The sequence below is a fragment of the Carassius auratus genome, unplaced genomic scaffold, assembly GCF_003368295.1.
Source record: "Carassius auratus strain Wakin unplaced genomic scaffold, ASM336829v1 scaf_tig00023288, whole genome shotgun sequence".
In the NCBI taxonomy this organism is placed as follows: domain Eukaryota; kingdom Metazoa; phylum Chordata; class Actinopteri; order Cypriniformes; family Cyprinidae; genus Carassius; species Carassius auratus.
In genome coordinates, this window is record NW_020525257.1 from 389,524 (window position 1) to 407,500 (window position 17,977).

Consider the following 17,977-nt stretch of genomic DNA (forward strand, 5'->3'; position numbering starts at 1 on the left):
GTGCTTATGTTATGTATATATATATATATATATATATATATATATATATATATATATATATATATATATATATAGGTTTTTAATCATAAAAATAATAATAAAAAATATATAGATTTTCTAAATCCATAGATGTAGTCTTTTGGTAAAATAAATCATCTAATTTATGCATGGTTAAATAGTGTTATATTTCACATCTACAGGCCTCTTTAGGATAAATAATCATGGCATGTTAAGTTTTGAGCCAATGAAAAGTTTTAAATCCTACTACGGTGAAAAAAGTGTGCATGAATATTAATGACGGCATGCTGACGTTGACTAGAATTTATTCTGGAGCGCTCAGGCTAGTTAATATTCATGAACCTGCCAGTCACCACATAGAGTTCTCCCGCCCACCAGCGCCCGCTGTCAGCCAATCAGGTGACCCTATTGAGACACGTCACGGTGCGTCATTGTTATTCATAAGGCAGGCCTTCAGCGTAATAGGACGCGACGCCTGGAGGAGGAACGCGTGAGACTTGACGCGCAGCGCTAGAAGTTACTTCACCTGTTGACAGCAGCGCGCACTGCAAAGTCACGCAAACTGAGCAAATGCGCAGAGGAGCGCACTGGGACAGAAGTTTCCTTCACTTTCGGATACTAAGAGGGATTAAGAAGCACTTGCAGTGAGGATGCAAACCTAATCTAAACTGGAGTATAATGCAGGACTGGCTTTGAACTGGGAGTATTGTGTTTTGTTCTATGCATCTTCTCTGATGGTTGGGGACCTCTAGTCCTCTGTGTTTGATCATCCCTGAGATGATCGGTCATCTGATCCTAGATTGGCTGGAAGTAACGTGACAGAGCAGATCGCGATGAACGTGCTGCTCGCGCTGTGCGTGGCGCTCGCGGTTGTGCGCGGCAGCAGATACTGTCCTGAGCGGATGATTGACAGCTGTCACTGCACCGCGGAGAGATCAAAGCAGTTTAACAGGCAGAGCGTGCTCGTGAAGGTTGTGTGTGATGATGCGGACCTGACGGAAACCATGCAGCCCAGCTCGTTACCCAACACCACGGTGTCTCTGTGAGTAACTTTCCTTTAGTGATCTTGTCCCTGTGACTTCAGTAAACATGGGGTTAATATTTTATTTCATGTTCTCGTTATTAATGGCAGAGGATTTTAACATGCAATGCCTAGAGAAGTCATGAAAATTATTAAATTCGGTCAAATCTTCATATAAAAGTCATGGATTAAACTCCTTTAAAGTTCCAGTCAGGCTCAACTCTACAATAATAAATCGACTAGAAATAGTTTTTTGTGATTTATTTATTTTTTATCTTATTGCAGTGAACATGACTAGGGAAACTGAAGAAAATATTTATATTTAAAAGAATTTTATTGAAATATTTTATTGTCTTCATGCAGTATGGAAAACTTGAATATATATATTTGTAAATAATTAGATAGTAATATTTTATTATCTTCATGCAGTAATAATGGCTGAGAAAACTGGAAAAAAAAAACTATTTAAAATACATTTATTGTAATATTTTATTATTTTCATAATACCTTTTTAAGTGTCTTTATGCAACATAGACACATAAAATAAAATGTGAGCACTGGCCTTTTTATTATTATTGATTCAGTTGATGATATTTTATGATCAGAAGTTTCATAAGTGGTTTGTGATGGATGATCGTGCATTGATGCAGTGTTTTTGCCCTGTCATCAGTATTCAGTTTGTCTCGAGCACAACTCAGAGACGAAGCCCTCAGATACTGCAGAATGATTTTTACATTTCCATTAACTCATTAAGGAAAAGCTTTTATCCGTAGTGAGAGAACAGAAGTGATTAATCCAAGGAATAAAGTCATGCAAGAAACACTACAGTACTGGAAGAGAGGAGTCATGATTTGATTTTCTCCTGAAGGTTTGTGCTAAAGTGCTTGAAAAGAGCTGTGTGGATAAAACTGGAGCAGATAGTGAAGGACTAGTGAAGGTAGTGACAGTTCTTTGTGTTATAAACCTAGCATTGTCACTAATGAAGCCTTCTTTAAGTCGCTTTGCTGAATGCACTATAATCTGCTTCTCACACTGGTGTTCAGTCTCCAGAGCAAGAGATTCATCTGAGTCACATCTCTCCATCACTGCATCCTTCCCAGACATCACATTATTGTATATTCAGAGTTTGGTCACTGCACTATAATTCTGCACATCATAAAGTGATGATGGGGATTATGTTTTTTTTTTTTTTTTGCCAAAACCTGGAAATGAATTGTATTTTAACATTTCCAGTGTTATTATATTGAAGTCAGTGTTTTTTTTTTTTTAAATAGTGCCCTATGAAATGTTTTATTCTATTTTTTTCCCCAAATTCATATTTATTTATTTATTTTAATTAGACTTAATTATTATTATTTTTTTTTACAGTTTTCTATTATATACACTTTAAATAATACTGAATCATGTCTAGTTACTTTTTACACTTCTTACAACAATTTATTAAAAGTTTAACCAAAGAAAATAAAACAAAATGTTTCGGCCCTAATAAAGTACATTTAATGGTTTTCTCAAATATTTATTTATTTATTCTTACCAAATTCTGTTTTGTTTAATTTTTTCTGTATTCTACTTCAATGGTTAACTAAAATTGTAATAATCAAAAACATGTTTAATTTATTGTATTAATAAAAACAACTTATTATTATTATTATTATTATTATTATTATTATTATTACAATAACAGTGTCCTGTGAGTTTTTTTGTTTGTTTGTTTTTTCTTCCTCAGAAATTCTCTCTCATACACAAATTCTAATAATCAAATGAAGACAGAACGTTAATTTAATTGATCTTTAAATCAAATGAAAATTAAACATATTTTTTGGTGCTGTATAAAAGAGTTTTGCTGTTAAAATTAAACATGGAAAAATAATAGTGTGATTTATTCACATACATTTTAATAATTATTTAATTACAATTGATCATCCTAATTATTTATATTCATTATAATTATTTTATTTAAATTTTAAAATGTATTTTATGCTCTCACAATTTCAAATAAAACTGAACTTTTATTTTGTCAGGTTGCTGTGAAGTTTCTGTACATCCGTGTGTTCAGTGACATCAAATACATCAGTAATAGTTGAACAAGGATGTTTTATTCGTCTTGAAGAAATCAAACCAATGTCTAAATGTGATTCCAATGACCGATGACTGATTATATTATATCATATTACACCAACCTTTGTCAAAAAACAAAAATCAAGTAATGACTGAATAGAACATTATTTGCCAGCACCTGACCAATTAATAGGCAAATGGTATTCTATTCTATTCTATTCTATTCTATTCTATTCTATTCTATTCTATTCTATTCTATTCTATTCTATTCTATATAAAAAGATACTTTACTGTGCTAGAGATACAGACTTGTCAGAGCACTTGTATTCTGTTGTTCCCTCGTTGGTCTGACTGCTTCTATTGTTCTCCTCATTTGTAAGAAACTTTGGATAAAAGCGTCGCTAAATTATGACATATATTTGAAAAAAAATGGTGCATATATTTCACCTGGAAACTGCAGTAAAGTAAAGCTAACCTAATGTTTTCAATGTTTACAAAATGCATGCAGATTTGTGTAAAGATACAATGTATACCTTTGAAATAAATTTAGAAATACAGAAAAACCACAACTCTAAAGACGGAGTAATAATAAAAGAATAAAACAGAAGTGCGCTGGAGAACATGCTAAATCGATTCACATAAAAGAGGTTACTGAATAAAGGGAAATGAATTAAACATGAGTATCTGCTCCGTCTGTGTCTCAAGATGTTTAACGGAGTAACGATGGCAGGATGATAACGAGGGACTACTCTATAAACGTCTGAGGAGACGAGAGGAGGTGTATCTGAGCTCCTGCTGTTTATTTATCCTCCACACAAACACAAGTCAGACGAGGATCAGGAACGTCACGCTTCCTAGAGCAGGAACAAGACTTCCCCAAAAACACAAGCCTCGGAGACGCAGATCGACAGCTTCTGATGGAGCATTTCTGCAGGAAGCTCAACAGAAACACAGCTGGGGGTTTCTGTCGGATTATTTGTAGATATTAGGATTATTTCAGTCAGAAACGGTGACTATAAATGAACTACAGCAGATTCACATGACTCCAGTGTCACCAACATTAGGTTTCCGAAAATATTTCAGTCTTTATTTTCAAATATTTAGCATGAAGGTTTGAGTTAAAGAGTAAAGAGACTCGTTAGTAGATGAACTTATCTGGTTAAACACACTACTGGTCAAAAGCTTGCTGTAATTATTATTATTTTTCTAAATTTTTTATGTTTTTGAAAAGTCTCTAAAACTCACAAAGGCTGCATTTATTAAAAAATATATATTTTATGTGAAGATATTGTAAAATAGAACATTTCGGATAATTTTGTGGAAACCATGATACATTATCATTAGTAATTGACCAATAATAATATACAAATAAAACAAACGCTGCTTTATTTTCTGGTACAACAGGTGTATTTAGATGAGCATTCAAGAAATTGTATATAAAAATAATAAAACATAAAAATAAAACACTATATAAACTGATTCCTAACGCAACTGTATTGCATTTCTTCAGTCAAGAGCAGTGAGTGATTTTTCTCTCTGTGTTTTGTTGTTTTTATTAATGTGAAAGGAATAGTTCACATTAAAAATAATAATAATAATTCTGTCATAGTGTTTCATTTTTATACCACCATTAGTTTCTTTCTTCTGAACTTAAATGCTATTTTGAGGAACAGTTTCTGGTTGACAGTGACTTCTAGGGTATTTTTTTCTACTATCAAACTCAATGTGGAACGGCAAGTGTTTTGGCTACCCACATTCTTCAAAATATCTTCTTCTGTGTTCAGCACATTAAATAAATTAATACAGGTTTGGGACAATGTAACAGTTATTAAATAAAGACAGAAATGAAATTTTAGGGTAATCTATCATCTGACAGTAATGGGATGCATGTTTAATAGGTGTACTGTCCCTTTAAGAACTTCACGCATCTGATATACAGGGACGTATACGGTTTTCTCTCAACTGTTTACGTTCATTTTCGACATGACAAACTGAGTCTACATGTAAACCTTGTGTATTTTGACAGTATTAGGAATTAAAAGATTACTTAATTCAATAATTAGGCGTAAACATTTTACCACACGTGTTCATGTGTGTTTGACAGAAAGATGAAGGGATTCCTCTAAATGTTAAACGTAGCTCTGAAATACAGTGAGATAAACAGCTGTTCAGTGGGTTTTGTCCAGTACTCCATCAGTTTTCAGTCTGGTCTCTCACTGAACTCTCTGGATGTTCTGTGTGTACAGTAGTTTTGGGAAAGAGTCACTGAAGGACGTCCGTCAAACACGCTGTCTGTCATCGTTAATGTGAAATGACAGTCTGAAGACCTGCAGGGCTGTGGAGGAACAGATGGGGATATCTGTGATGTCATACTGTACTTCAGCACGAGACAGTGAGGAAACACACTGAGTTATAAACTCTGTGTCAGTGTGTGATGTGTTTCCTCTGGATTCACAGAAATCAGAGCAGATTTCCTCTCATTAGATGATGATGATGATGACACAGCTCTGTTGATGTAATCTGAGTGTAATACAGTGTAAAGTTCATCATTTACTCGCCTTCATGTTGTTCCAAAATGTTTAGGAAAACAAAAATTGTGCACATACAAAAGTTTAGGGTTGGTAATCTGTTTTTTTCTTCTTCTTCTTTAAATAAGTCTCTTCTACAGTTTCAAATTGCTTTTTTTCTGTGTGAATCTGTGTTAAAGTGTAATGTATTTCTGTGATGCTCCGCTGTATTTTCAGCATCATTCCTCCAGTCTTCAGTGTCACATGATCTTCAGAAATCATGAAAATATGATGATTTACTGCTCAAGAAACATTTCTGATTATTATCAATGTTGAACACAGTTGTGCTGCACAATATTACTGTGGAAACTGTGACACATTGTATTTTTCAGGATTCACAGATGAACAGAAAGTTCAAAAGAACAGCATTTACTTGAAATAGAAAATCGTTTGCAACATTATAAACTGCAAAAAAAAAAAAAAGTTTTATTAAAAAAAAAAATTGCTTTCCAAAACAAATGTTTAAACATTATGAAATCAAAATGACATAAAATATTAAGTCTTGTCTCCTGATCAGCAGTCAGAAAAAAATGAACTTGTTTTCCCTTTGAATTTTTCTGACTGTATCCATTGGCAGTTGTTTTAAAGTTAAGTTTTACATATTTATTCATTTATTTATTCAGAAAACAAGCTGATTCAGGAATGTTTAATTTTATTATTTAATAATAAAACAATAAAAATCCAAGACTTCTGAGTATTGTTTTTCTAGTTATAAATGAATACGTGTATCAAGGTTAGCACAGTTTGGAACGACTGCTCCTTTAAACCCTTTGGAAAAGCATCAGGTTTGTCTTTTATCATCTTGCAGAGGCTGTTGTGGATTGTTTTATCTCAGCGTTTGTGGTCAGTCATGTCTCAGACGGAGCAGTAAACCAATAATACTCTAAACACTAATGAATCCGTCTGTGCTGTGCAGAAAACCCAAGAATGTGTCCGAGTGCATCTGGACGGCGACTGGCTAGAAATGTTAAGAAGGAAAACAGCTCGTCTGCCAAGAACACATCAGCGGTCTCTCTCAGCGGCCGCTGAACGCCGGGGTTATTTAAAGCGTCTAAATATCATAGAATCGCTTCTGTGTGATCTGGTGGATGTGTGTTAACGTGTGCAGCTGAGAACGTGTTGAGAGCTTGAGCTGGCTCTGTTTTCACACTGGTTTAGATGGATATTGATCACCCGCTTCATCTGTGAAAGAAACAGTGAGGGATTCGCTCAGAATGAAGCAGCATCGGTGTTGTTATAACACGCTAATGGTATTATGCTAATCAGCTAATGCTACAAACACGCCCACATCATTAGCACTGATTGTAAATTACAGGTTGAATCTGAGACTTACTGTGGCTGTACTTTAACTCTTTACATGCTAAAGTGAGCCACACCACACGGAAAGATGAATCAGATGTTGCATTGACCGAATGAGAAATTTACTTAATAGCAATAGTTAGGATTTCAATACATTTAATGCATTCTGGGAAATGAAGTGTTCTTACCATAAGTTACTTTAGATAAAAGCATCAGCTAAATACACAATATTTATATAATATTTTATTAAATCTAAAATAATTTGCTGTATATAACATATATAATGTAACATATCACATACATAATTGATCATGAGAAAATAACATAACTATTACTGTGTGTGTGTGTGTGTGTGTGTGTGTGTGTGTGTGGTAGAGCATTGCATTAGCAGCACAAGGTTGTGGGTTCGATTCCCAGGGAACATATGTTAAGTAAAAAATATTAGCCTGAATGCACTGAAAGTCCCTTTGGATAAAACCGTCTGATGAATGCATTAAATAAAAAAATTAATATACATATACAGGTGCTTCTCAATAAATTTGGAAGTCGTGGAAAACTTAATTTATTTCAGCAATTCAACTTGAATTGTGAAACTCGTGTTTTAAATAAATTCAATGCACACAGACTGAAGTAGTTAAAAGAGTCTTTGGTTCTTTTAATTTTAAGTTCTTTCTAATCTATTGAGATGCATCTGTATATAGTTATATAAACAGCATAATTATACTCAGCAAGGATGCATTAAATTAATCGAAAGTGTCTGTGAATCTGTGAATCCAGAAAAAAATTAAACATATCATAGTTTCCACGGAAATACGACTGTTTTCAACACTGATAATAATCAGAAATGTTTCTCGAGTAGAGTGCTGATGCTCTTTATACTCTGTTTTTATACAATACTATAGATCTCCAGGAGGTTGTTGGTCTCATTACAAATCAGAAACTTGTTCGTTAGTGATTTTATGGTTGTGTGTAACTGGACACAACTCGATGTGTGTGGAGCAGCACTGAACCTGCTGTGTGTGTGTTTCTGTGCTGAAATACTCTGGTGATTTGGTGGTGTTTCTACAGTACTTTAAAGCATCTCAGAGAAAGTCCTGGTCTCGCTGTAGTTGTGTCTGAAGCTGTGTGGATCTGTGTTGTTTTTACATTCATGCAGCTGTTGGTTTCAGACCGGTTTCGGTGTGATTGTGGCGTGTAGCCGCCCAGCGTCCTTCAGGATCTCCACAGCTAACTCTGCTTCGTGTCCAAGGTCAACGTTAGTCGATCTGAAATATGTTATTTTGGTTAGCTGCTCCTAGGAACCTGATATTATAGAGAAACACTGGGGCCGTGGAGGTCGGAAATCATTGCGCCGTCTGCTCGGGATGTTTGTAATAGTTGAGTTTGTGATTGGTGCCTGTGGACCACCGTAATTCAGAGTATTTCTATTCTTTCGATCTTGTGATAATAGAGTAGTGCAGAAGGACTTCTGAGCGTCGAGGGAGAACTGTGTGTGTGAAGGATGTCAAACACTCACTGCTTTCATCATGAAATACAGGTTCATTGCTAACTGAATTTGAATCACAATTTACTGCTTACAGATTGATGAGAAATAGTCAACTCTAATTCGATTTATTTGTAAAGTGCTTTTCAGAATATGCATCGTTTCAACACAGCTCTACAGGAAGCAGTGTATTGAAGCTTGTTTCCAGTACTGAATAAAAAGAATTTGATAAAAAAGGGACTATTCAACTTTTGTATTTTTCAACTTTGAGTTTATATCTCACAATTCTGAGTTTGTGTCTCGCAATACCCACTTTTTTTTCTCAGAATTATGAGAAAACAAAATCAGAATTGTGAGATAAAATAATTGCAGTTACCTTTCTTTAATATTTTTATTGCATGGTGGAAACAAGCCTCCACAGTTACAGTGTGTCAGTAATATCAGCCCGTAAAACAGTATGCATTATAATCAACGTTATTGCATAAAGCGACAGGATTCAATCAGTGGTTTTTGCATTTTTAGTTTAGTGTGTTTAATTGCAGGTTCATTCATCAGTGAGGAAATGCTAGTCAAATGCAATGCATTATAAGATGCAATTGTATCCACACACACTGTGCTTTTAATGCATGCTTTGGCAAATGTGTATTTCTGTGTGTGTGTGTGTGTGTGTGTGTGTGTGTGGACTCATAACCTTTAGCTGCTGGATTAAATCACACTCAATGACACAGACCATTTGCTCCGGCGGTCCGAGAAAGACAATATTTAATTTGTCCCTCTTTCTCTCTCTCTCTGCTTATCCTTGAAGAACATAATTGATATTGTAAATAGAAAGTTGGAAGGTCGCTGGAGTTTCGGCATGCACTGTTTACAAAATGTGCAATTATGTTTTGCCTGCCATTTCCTGGATGTTAGACAGAGGCCTGAAACAGGCGTGTGGGGGCGAACGACCTCGTGACACACACACACACACACACACACACACACACACACACACACACACACACACACACAGACACTGCAGATGTCTCATTGTCACAACAGCTTTCACACACTACACAACGCTGATATTTTAACAGGTCGTCTTCTGGAAATGATTAGTGGATGACCTCATTACTCCAGACTAATTTCAGTGCTCCAGGAAGTCTTGTATGATATGTTAATTAATGTTAAGTAATATGTTAATTCGTTGATTAACCAATAGGTCAGTATGTGCATGCATTTTGAATCTTTAGCCAATTAAAATAGCATTATATAACATTAATCATATTAATTATTCTAATTTTTAAAGGTAATATGCTACCATTGATTTACAAAAAGGTTTTGCATACTGAAGCCAATTACAGCGGTAAATAAAAATGATTAATAATAGATAATTAATTAATAAAAAAATAATCATTGGGAAATATATATTTTTTTAAAGAATAAATTAGTTTTTTTTGTTACAAAACACTCAAAATGTGTATTGAAAATCTACTGTCGGTTTTAGTTTTTATTATAGTTTGAATACATATTTTTTCACTTTTAAGTGTTAATAATTAGTTAATAAAAAGTTTTTAATAATTTTTTTAATATTTAATTTGAACTTTGAATACATTTAGATTGTATTTTATCATTATTATTTTTTAAAATAGTTTTTTATAAACTTTAATTTTAAGTTTTAGTTTATTTTGGTTGTTTTAGTACTTTGAGATAAGCTAAACTAAAAGTTTATACTACCTTATTTTTATTTATTTATGTTTTTTTCATTTGTCTTTGATTTATGATTTTCATTTTAATCTAATAACCCTGCTGTGATTATTCCTCAAATATTAGCTTCAGCTGTAAATGTGGTTTTCAGCGTGTTGTCTTGGTCATGTGTGTGACTGGCGTGTCCTGAAGGCCGTGTGTGTCTGAAACTGTCTGATCAGTGATTTAATGCATGTGTGCTGCGATACTGCATCAACGTCATTCACACATGAACACTGTTAGAGATGCATGACCTTCATTATGTGTGTGTGTGTGTGTGTGTGTGTGTGTGTGTGAACGACACGAGTCTCGTCACGCATGTAAAGCAGATCTTATATAATGTCTTTTTTTGCTGGATCATTAATCACATACAGGGCATTAGATCAGATCTGCTTTACATGATGACAATCCTTTGCAGGTAGACGTCATATTTGTGACCCTGGAGAACAAAAGCGGTCTTGAGTCTCTGGGGTATATCTGTAGCAATAGCAAAAAATACATTGTATGAGTCAAAATTATTGGTTTTTCTTTTATGCCAAAAATCATTAGGATATTAAATAAAGATCATGTTCCATGTAGATATTTTGTGAATTTTCTACCGTAAATATATCAAAACTTAATTTTGGATTAGTAATATGCATTGCTAAGAGCTTCATCTGAACAACTTTAAAGGAGATTTTGTCAGTATTTAGTATTTAGGTTTCCAAGACATCATTTCTCATTTTCATTTACTTGAACTTCAACTAAAATAACTAGAACTGGAATAATAATTAATAAAACTATAAAGATTTAGAAACAGCAACAACATCTTTCAGCTTTCAGGGTCACCATATCTGTGTGCTATGTGTGTGTGTTGGTATTTTAGTATGTTTGAGATACTATTGTAATTTTTTTAATATTTTGAATTAGTTTTAATTTTTTTATCATCGGATATCATGTTAATTTTACTTAAGTTTTAGAAATTTTGTTGGTTTTTGTAATTTTTATTAGTTTTGTTGTTTTAAAAATATTCCTATGGATAGTTTTTTTTTTTATTATTTCAGTTTTAGTTATTTTAGTGCAAGTTAAACTAAACAAAATTTTAAAATTCCCTGCATATTTTAATTTATTTAATTTCACATTTTTTATTAATATTATTTTATGTAATGCACTTTTTAATGTTTATAGTTTGAGTTAATCATAAAAACACTGGAATTAACCAATGTTTATATGTAAATAGAAGCCTAAATTAAATATTTCTGAACATTCATATTTTAGCGAATATATGTATATATATATATATATATATATATATATATATATTTTTTTTTTTATATATCTTTAAATATTTTATTCTCTCTCTCCACTTTCCATCTTCACAAAAAATAAATAAATAAATAAATAAATATATATAGGTCATTTTTAGGCAATACATGAATTAATTAAACATCCACCTTAATATAATGTTAGTTGCATTTTTTTTTTAATAGTCTGCAAATGCATAAATGTAAATATAATGCCTTCATAACCCTTCAGAGAACGTGTTGCTGGAGAAGTTTAGTTTTCTCCGTTCGGTGATATGAAGCAGACGGGAGATTTCGAGTGGTGTGTAAATCCTCCGGATCTGTGTTTATGGCGTGTGTTGTTGTGTCTCCTCAGGATCCTGAGCAACAATAAGATCTCAGCGCTGAAGAATAACTCTTTCCTCGGCCTGCGAGCTCTGGAGAGACTGTGAGTGCAATGCCCTTTCCATCTGGAGATATACTGTGTAGAGATGATAAAACAGTCATATACAAACCATATACACACATATATCAATAATAGATGAAACCAGGCCCATCCATCAGCAGAAATATAAGATTAGCAGTCTGTGTTTCTGCACACTTACATCCAGAAATCAGTATATATTAAATATATTAATATGGTTATATACCTTTTATTAATATGCTATGTTACAATTAATATAGTAATATATTAATAATATGTAATAGCAACAGTTGTGAAATCAAAGGAGTATGCTTAATATATTAAAGTTGTATTATTATTGATATGTTAATATTGATATTAATAATACATAATAGCAACATGTTTCTAGTAGTATGAGTATATTAAATATATATTGTAAATAGATGTTCTGCATCAGTCAGAGTCAAACCAAACTCAGATCCTGTCAGATCAGGGGTTTATTTGGTGTCAGACACATTCATGCATTTGGATACAATCTACATTTACAGCTTTGTCCAAGTAGATGCTGGAAACCATTGCAACAGTTTTCACTATAGGATACACATATTTAATATATTAAATTCATATTAACATGATATATTATAATTCATTTAATAATGTGTTTATGAAGAGTTGATCTGCAAAAACAGATAACTACGGTTTTTAACAATTCTCAGAATTATGATTTTTTTTTTTTATTATTGTGCATTCCAATGAATTTTCAATCAAACTGCAATTGGGTTATTAAAAAAAAAAAAAATAATAATAATAATAATAATAATAAAATAAAAACAACCACTAACTAAAAAAATAAAAACATGATAAAAAAAACGTTTTTTTTTTTTTTTAAATGAAGAAAAAAAAAGTTATGTTTTTGCAAATAAATAAATTAAATAGTTACTCCCCATAAGAAAAAAAAAAAAAAATTTGTGGATTTTTGATGCTGATGATCGTTGAAATGCATCGTCACAGTCTTGTAAAAAGGTTTTTAGGGCTGTTTTCTCAGCAGTGTGAGATTTGTGCATTGAACATTTTGTGAACCTGAGAAAACTCACAGGATTTCTCCAACAAAAATAGTTTACTGAAAATGTTAATCTCTTCATGAACTGAAATTTCTGTTTGGACGTGAGACAAATGGCTCACGGAGGTTTATCTGTCTAGAAATCTCCATGTTTTCCGTCCGCTGACTGAACTATCTGATAAGTGCTTTGGTGATTTTTCTTTGAGAGCAGCTGCTGGTTTAACGCTTCGCAAACTGAGGAAATGATGAATGGATTCACTGAGCAGAAGCATGTGCCTTTATTTATTACCATTTAAATCACTTAATTGGTTCATTAGCAAATTGTTAATTATAGTGAAAAGCACCCGGTTTAGTTTTTTAAGGTCAGTTTAATCATAGCAGAGCCGCCAAAGATGAATTTATGATACAATCTCTAAAATGAAGGCAGATTTTATGATTTAACTGCACAAATTTATGACTAATTTCAATTTGAGTTTATTGCTATTAATATTCCTGAACCAAAAAATAAAGCAAATAGGAATATAAATTAATACATACATTTGTAAAAACATTTTATTAATGCATAACTTAAAGAATTTAATAAATAATACAAATAATTAATAAATTAATATAAACAAACAAACAAAATATAAATAACATATTCAAAGGGTCATTTCTGTCTGTGAGATTTTTTATCGTTGGTCTAAAGATTGGCAGATTTTTCCCTTAATTATACTACATTTACTAACAATTTACGAACAATTTGCTAAAGAAAAAATGTATTTGATTGCTGATATATGGATGAATGGTAGATGGATGGATGGATGGATGGATGGATGAATGAATGGTAGGTAGGTAGGAAGGTAGGTAGATGGATGGATGGATGGTAGATGGATAGATGAATGATGGATGGATGGATGGATGGATGGTAGATAGATGGTAGAAGGATGGATGGATGGATGGATGGATGGATGGATGGAAGGATGGATGGAAGGATGGATGGATGGATGGATGGAAGGAAGGATGGATGGATGAATGGTAGGTAGGTAGGTAGATGGATGGATGGATGGATGGATAAGGGGATGGTATATGGATGGATGGATGGTAGATGGATAGATGAATGGTAGATGGATGGATGGTAGATAGATGGTAGAAGGATGGATGGTAGATAGATGGTAGAAGGATGGATGGATGGATGGATAGATGAATGGTAGATAGATTGATGGATGGATGGATGGATGGATTGATGGTAGACAGATGGTAGAAGGATGAATGGATGGAAAGATGGATGGATGGATGGATGGATGGATGGATGGATGAATGGTAGGTAGGTAGGTAGATAGATAGATGGATGGATAGATGGTAGATGGATAGATGAATGGTAGATGGATGGATGGATGGATGTTAGATAGATGGTAGAAGGATGGATGGATGGATGGATGGATAGATGAATGGTAGATAGGTTGATGGATGGATGGATGGATGGATGGATGAATGGTAGATAGATGGTAGAAGGATGGATGGATGGATGGATGGATAGATGAATGGTAGATAGATTGATGGATGGATGGATGGTAGATGGATAGATGAATGGTAGATAGATGGATGAATGGATGGATGGTAGGTAGGTAGGTAGAAGGATGGACAGATGGATGGATGGATAAGTGGATGGTAGATGCATAGATGAATGGTAGATAGATGGATGGACAGATGGACAGATGGATGGTTGGATGGTTGGTTGGTTGGTAGATAGATCGATAGATCGATAGATAGATAGATAGATGTTGGATGGTTAGATTAATTTATGATAAGGTCTCTAAAGTGAATGCAGATGTTTGTTTGTTCTGCAATGCACATTTCATTTTGTTAGAATCATTAGCATTAATTCCAACAAAATAAATAAACAATTGCCAGGATCACTCTCAGCATGCTGACTCTATCTCAGAGCTTTAGCCTGAACTTGATTAGTAGGGGTGTAACGATACGCGTATTCGTATTGAACCGTTCGGTACGAGGCTTTCGGTCCGGTACGCGGTACGCACTATGTACCGAACGGTTCGTTGGACTAATTCATTATATTTGAAAAAAAAATTGTGAAATATAATGATATGCGTTCAACAAGGTAGCCCAATAACCCAAACGACGTAACAGGCAACGCCCCTGACACCCCCGAAGAAGAAAAAAACACCAACTTATATGTTTATGTTATGTTATGACTCAGTCAGGCGCTCGCTCACTCAGTACGCGCTGAAGGCTCGTTTCAAAAATGGCCAATGCGTTTAACAGACCAGAAATAGAAGAACCTCCGATAACCAACAGGTCTGGTGTTTGGGTGCACTTTACCAATCGATCGGGGCATCCAAACAAACACGGAAATCAAAATGGACTAGTACTGTACTGTGTCGGAATTTCCTGAGCAGTACGATACAATTAACAGGCCTGCACGTTACTAGATAGAAGAACTGTTATAAATTTAACGTATGCACGGGCAGTTTTGAAAACTCCACCTACTTTGCTCTTGGCATGGTGCAGCGCGAATTGCGTTGTATCTGAAGTGCAACGCTGAGCCCAGGGTCCAGCGAAGCGCATACTGCGTCCTGTGTGAAAGACCCTTTGGCCATTTTCCAACGAGCCTTCAGCGCGTAGGCTACTAAGTGAGCGAGCGCGCTCTGTAGTGGAAAACGCAGGTTTTAAGAACATGCGTAATTGAGCCCCGTTACAATATTCCTTCACGAGCCTATTTCAGCCAGACAGTAATTCCTGCTTTGTTCCAAAAAACATAAGCCCTATACAGAACCAATTAAGTAAAAACACACTCAATATAAAGAGTTATAGAGTTCCATATAAAGAGTTACATCTTTGTATTTGTTCATAACTACTACAACAATATAACATTTTCATTTTTTTTTTATAAGGAGCTGTTTTTGTTTATACAGTATGCTGCTAAGAAAACACCATAGAATATGGGTAAAGAATAGCTCCATCATTGTTCAATCTAAAAAATAAAAAAACATACTTTGTTAGTTTTAATAAATAAAACATTTTTTAAAAATCAAGGAAATTTATCTGCCAATTTTTTTCTTTTTGCTGTATCTAAAACGTACCGAACCGTACCGAACCGAACCGTGACACCAGTGAATCGTATCGAACCGAACCGTGAATTTTGTGAACCGTTACACCCCTATTGATTAGACATGTCAACAACAGAAAGCGGTCAGACTGCGATCACGCATGATTTCTCATCTTCAGTTAGCAGTGAAAGCTCTGATATATCACCAGTCCAGCATGCATCAGGACCGTGCATGTTTCTGCAGGAAACGGCCGGAGGAAGTGCACTTCCAGACAGTGATGTCACAGCGGACGCATAAGTGACCTTTTTACACCCGTCTCAACTCAAAACAGCGGCTACAGCCGAGTGTGTGTTCCTCTCAGTCTCTGAATAGCCTCGTTATTTACGGTCACAATTAGGCTGATGAGAACTGGCCAGGTTTATAGGACACACACCGAAGCGCTCTGACCCCATCACCGTAGCTTCCAGTAACTCATTACAGAAGAACAGCCCATTCAGTGCTTTATTTTACACTCCAGAAGGAAAGCTTTATTGTTCGCTTGCTCGTTCAGCTTAGAAAACATTATTCATGATCTTTGTCTCTTGTGAAATTCTCCACTGAAGCAATGCGGGGAAGGTTTGGAGCTGTAAAATGAATTTGGACAGCAGCTCAGATCGAGAGATTTCAGGAGAACTTGATGAGAAATGTTTGAGTTCATATTAAGACTTACTGATGATTGTTGAGATCTTTGCTGAAACTTTAGAGGAGAAACAAACTTCAACTTAAAACTCCATTTGTTTTCCAGTCTTATTGCTACTACGTATATGTAAGAGTTTTTAAATTCATTAATAAAATGAATTTTTTTAAATGTTTTGAAGGAAGTCTCTTCTGCCCACCGAGGGTCAAAACAAGGATAAATTGTGAAATATTATTTTAATTTAAAATAGTTGTTCTCTATGTGAATCTCTGTTAAAATATAATTTATTCCTGTGATCAAAGCTGTATTTTCAGCATCATGATTCCAGTCTTCAGTGTCACATGATTCTTTAGAAATCATACCCTTAATTTAAGAATAAAAATCATTTGAACTTTTCTCAATCAGTTATTTAAAAAAAATTGTAAAAAATACTTTTAATCAGCCCATTGTGTGACATTTAACAATTAATGTCTATAATGCGGACAATGAAAAAGTCTTGTTCTCATAATCTTACCTTACTGGTTTAAACAGTGTGCAGTTGTTATTTTGTAATGTTTGTGTTTCCATGACCAATCGTTTTACAGATCAGCATCACTGAAGGAGCCAATCAGATTCCGTCTGGCTCCTGAGGCCCCGCCTTCTCTCTGCTCTTCACTTACTACAGTTCTCTCTTTGTGTTTTGTAATGTTTGACAGGTCTTGACGCTCTACAGAAGCACATCTAGAGTCCCTTTGAACTCTGAACATGTTTCCCAGCAGCTAGTTTAAATATGTAGTGCTTTCTCACCATGACGTGCTGTTTTAGTGAAATCAGCCCCTCAGAAGTGTCATTAAAACACTGCTGGATGCTCACTAATGAGAGGGCTCTCCGGTCTGCTGTTTGTTAGTTTCAGTTAATACACTCGTTTGCTCCATTAATCGCCTTCCTCCTATGGGATGCTCTGGAAGAAACTATTACTGGAAGAAGAAGGAATATGTAAATCTACTCATTAGTGTCGTGTGCTGCTGCCACCTTCAGGACAGGATGAATGGATTCTCCTGTAGATGTAAATTGAAGCCTATTGGTTTCCATGCAATTAACACAAAATCAACACTAAAGAGAGAAAGAAAAGAAAAAAAAAAACACATAAAGAAACGGAAAACCTCTAATTTAGTTTGTCAAAAAAATATGGAGTATGATAAACTATGAACACTTTCGTGAACACAGATAAATAGTATTTAACAGATGTATTTATTAATGTAGGGTTAGGGTTACACCATTGATGTAACCAAGTGTCTGCAGCCTTTTCCAAACACATCTGTGTGTTGAAACTTTGCATGCACATTCATGACCAAAAATGAAAAACAGACACCAAA

At 34.4% G+C, this 17,977-nt stretch overlaps 1 protein-coding gene across 1 annotated transcript in view; it reads left to right on the top strand.

The window, feature by feature from the left end:
- The first annotated feature begins 417 nt into the window (after nt 1–417).
- LOC113077847 (adhesion G protein-coupled receptor A3-like) overlaps nt 418–17,977 on the top strand; it is a 94,914-nt gene continuing 77,354 nt past the window's right edge. The window contains exons 1-2 of the mRNA XM_026250116.1: nt 418–1,060; nt 11,810–11,881. Coding sequence (XP_026105901.1) covers nt 852–1,060; nt 11,810–11,881 — 281 coding nt within the window. The 5' untranslated portion in view covers nt 418–851. The remainder of the gene's footprint in view (nt 1,061–11,809; nt 11,882–17,977) is intronic.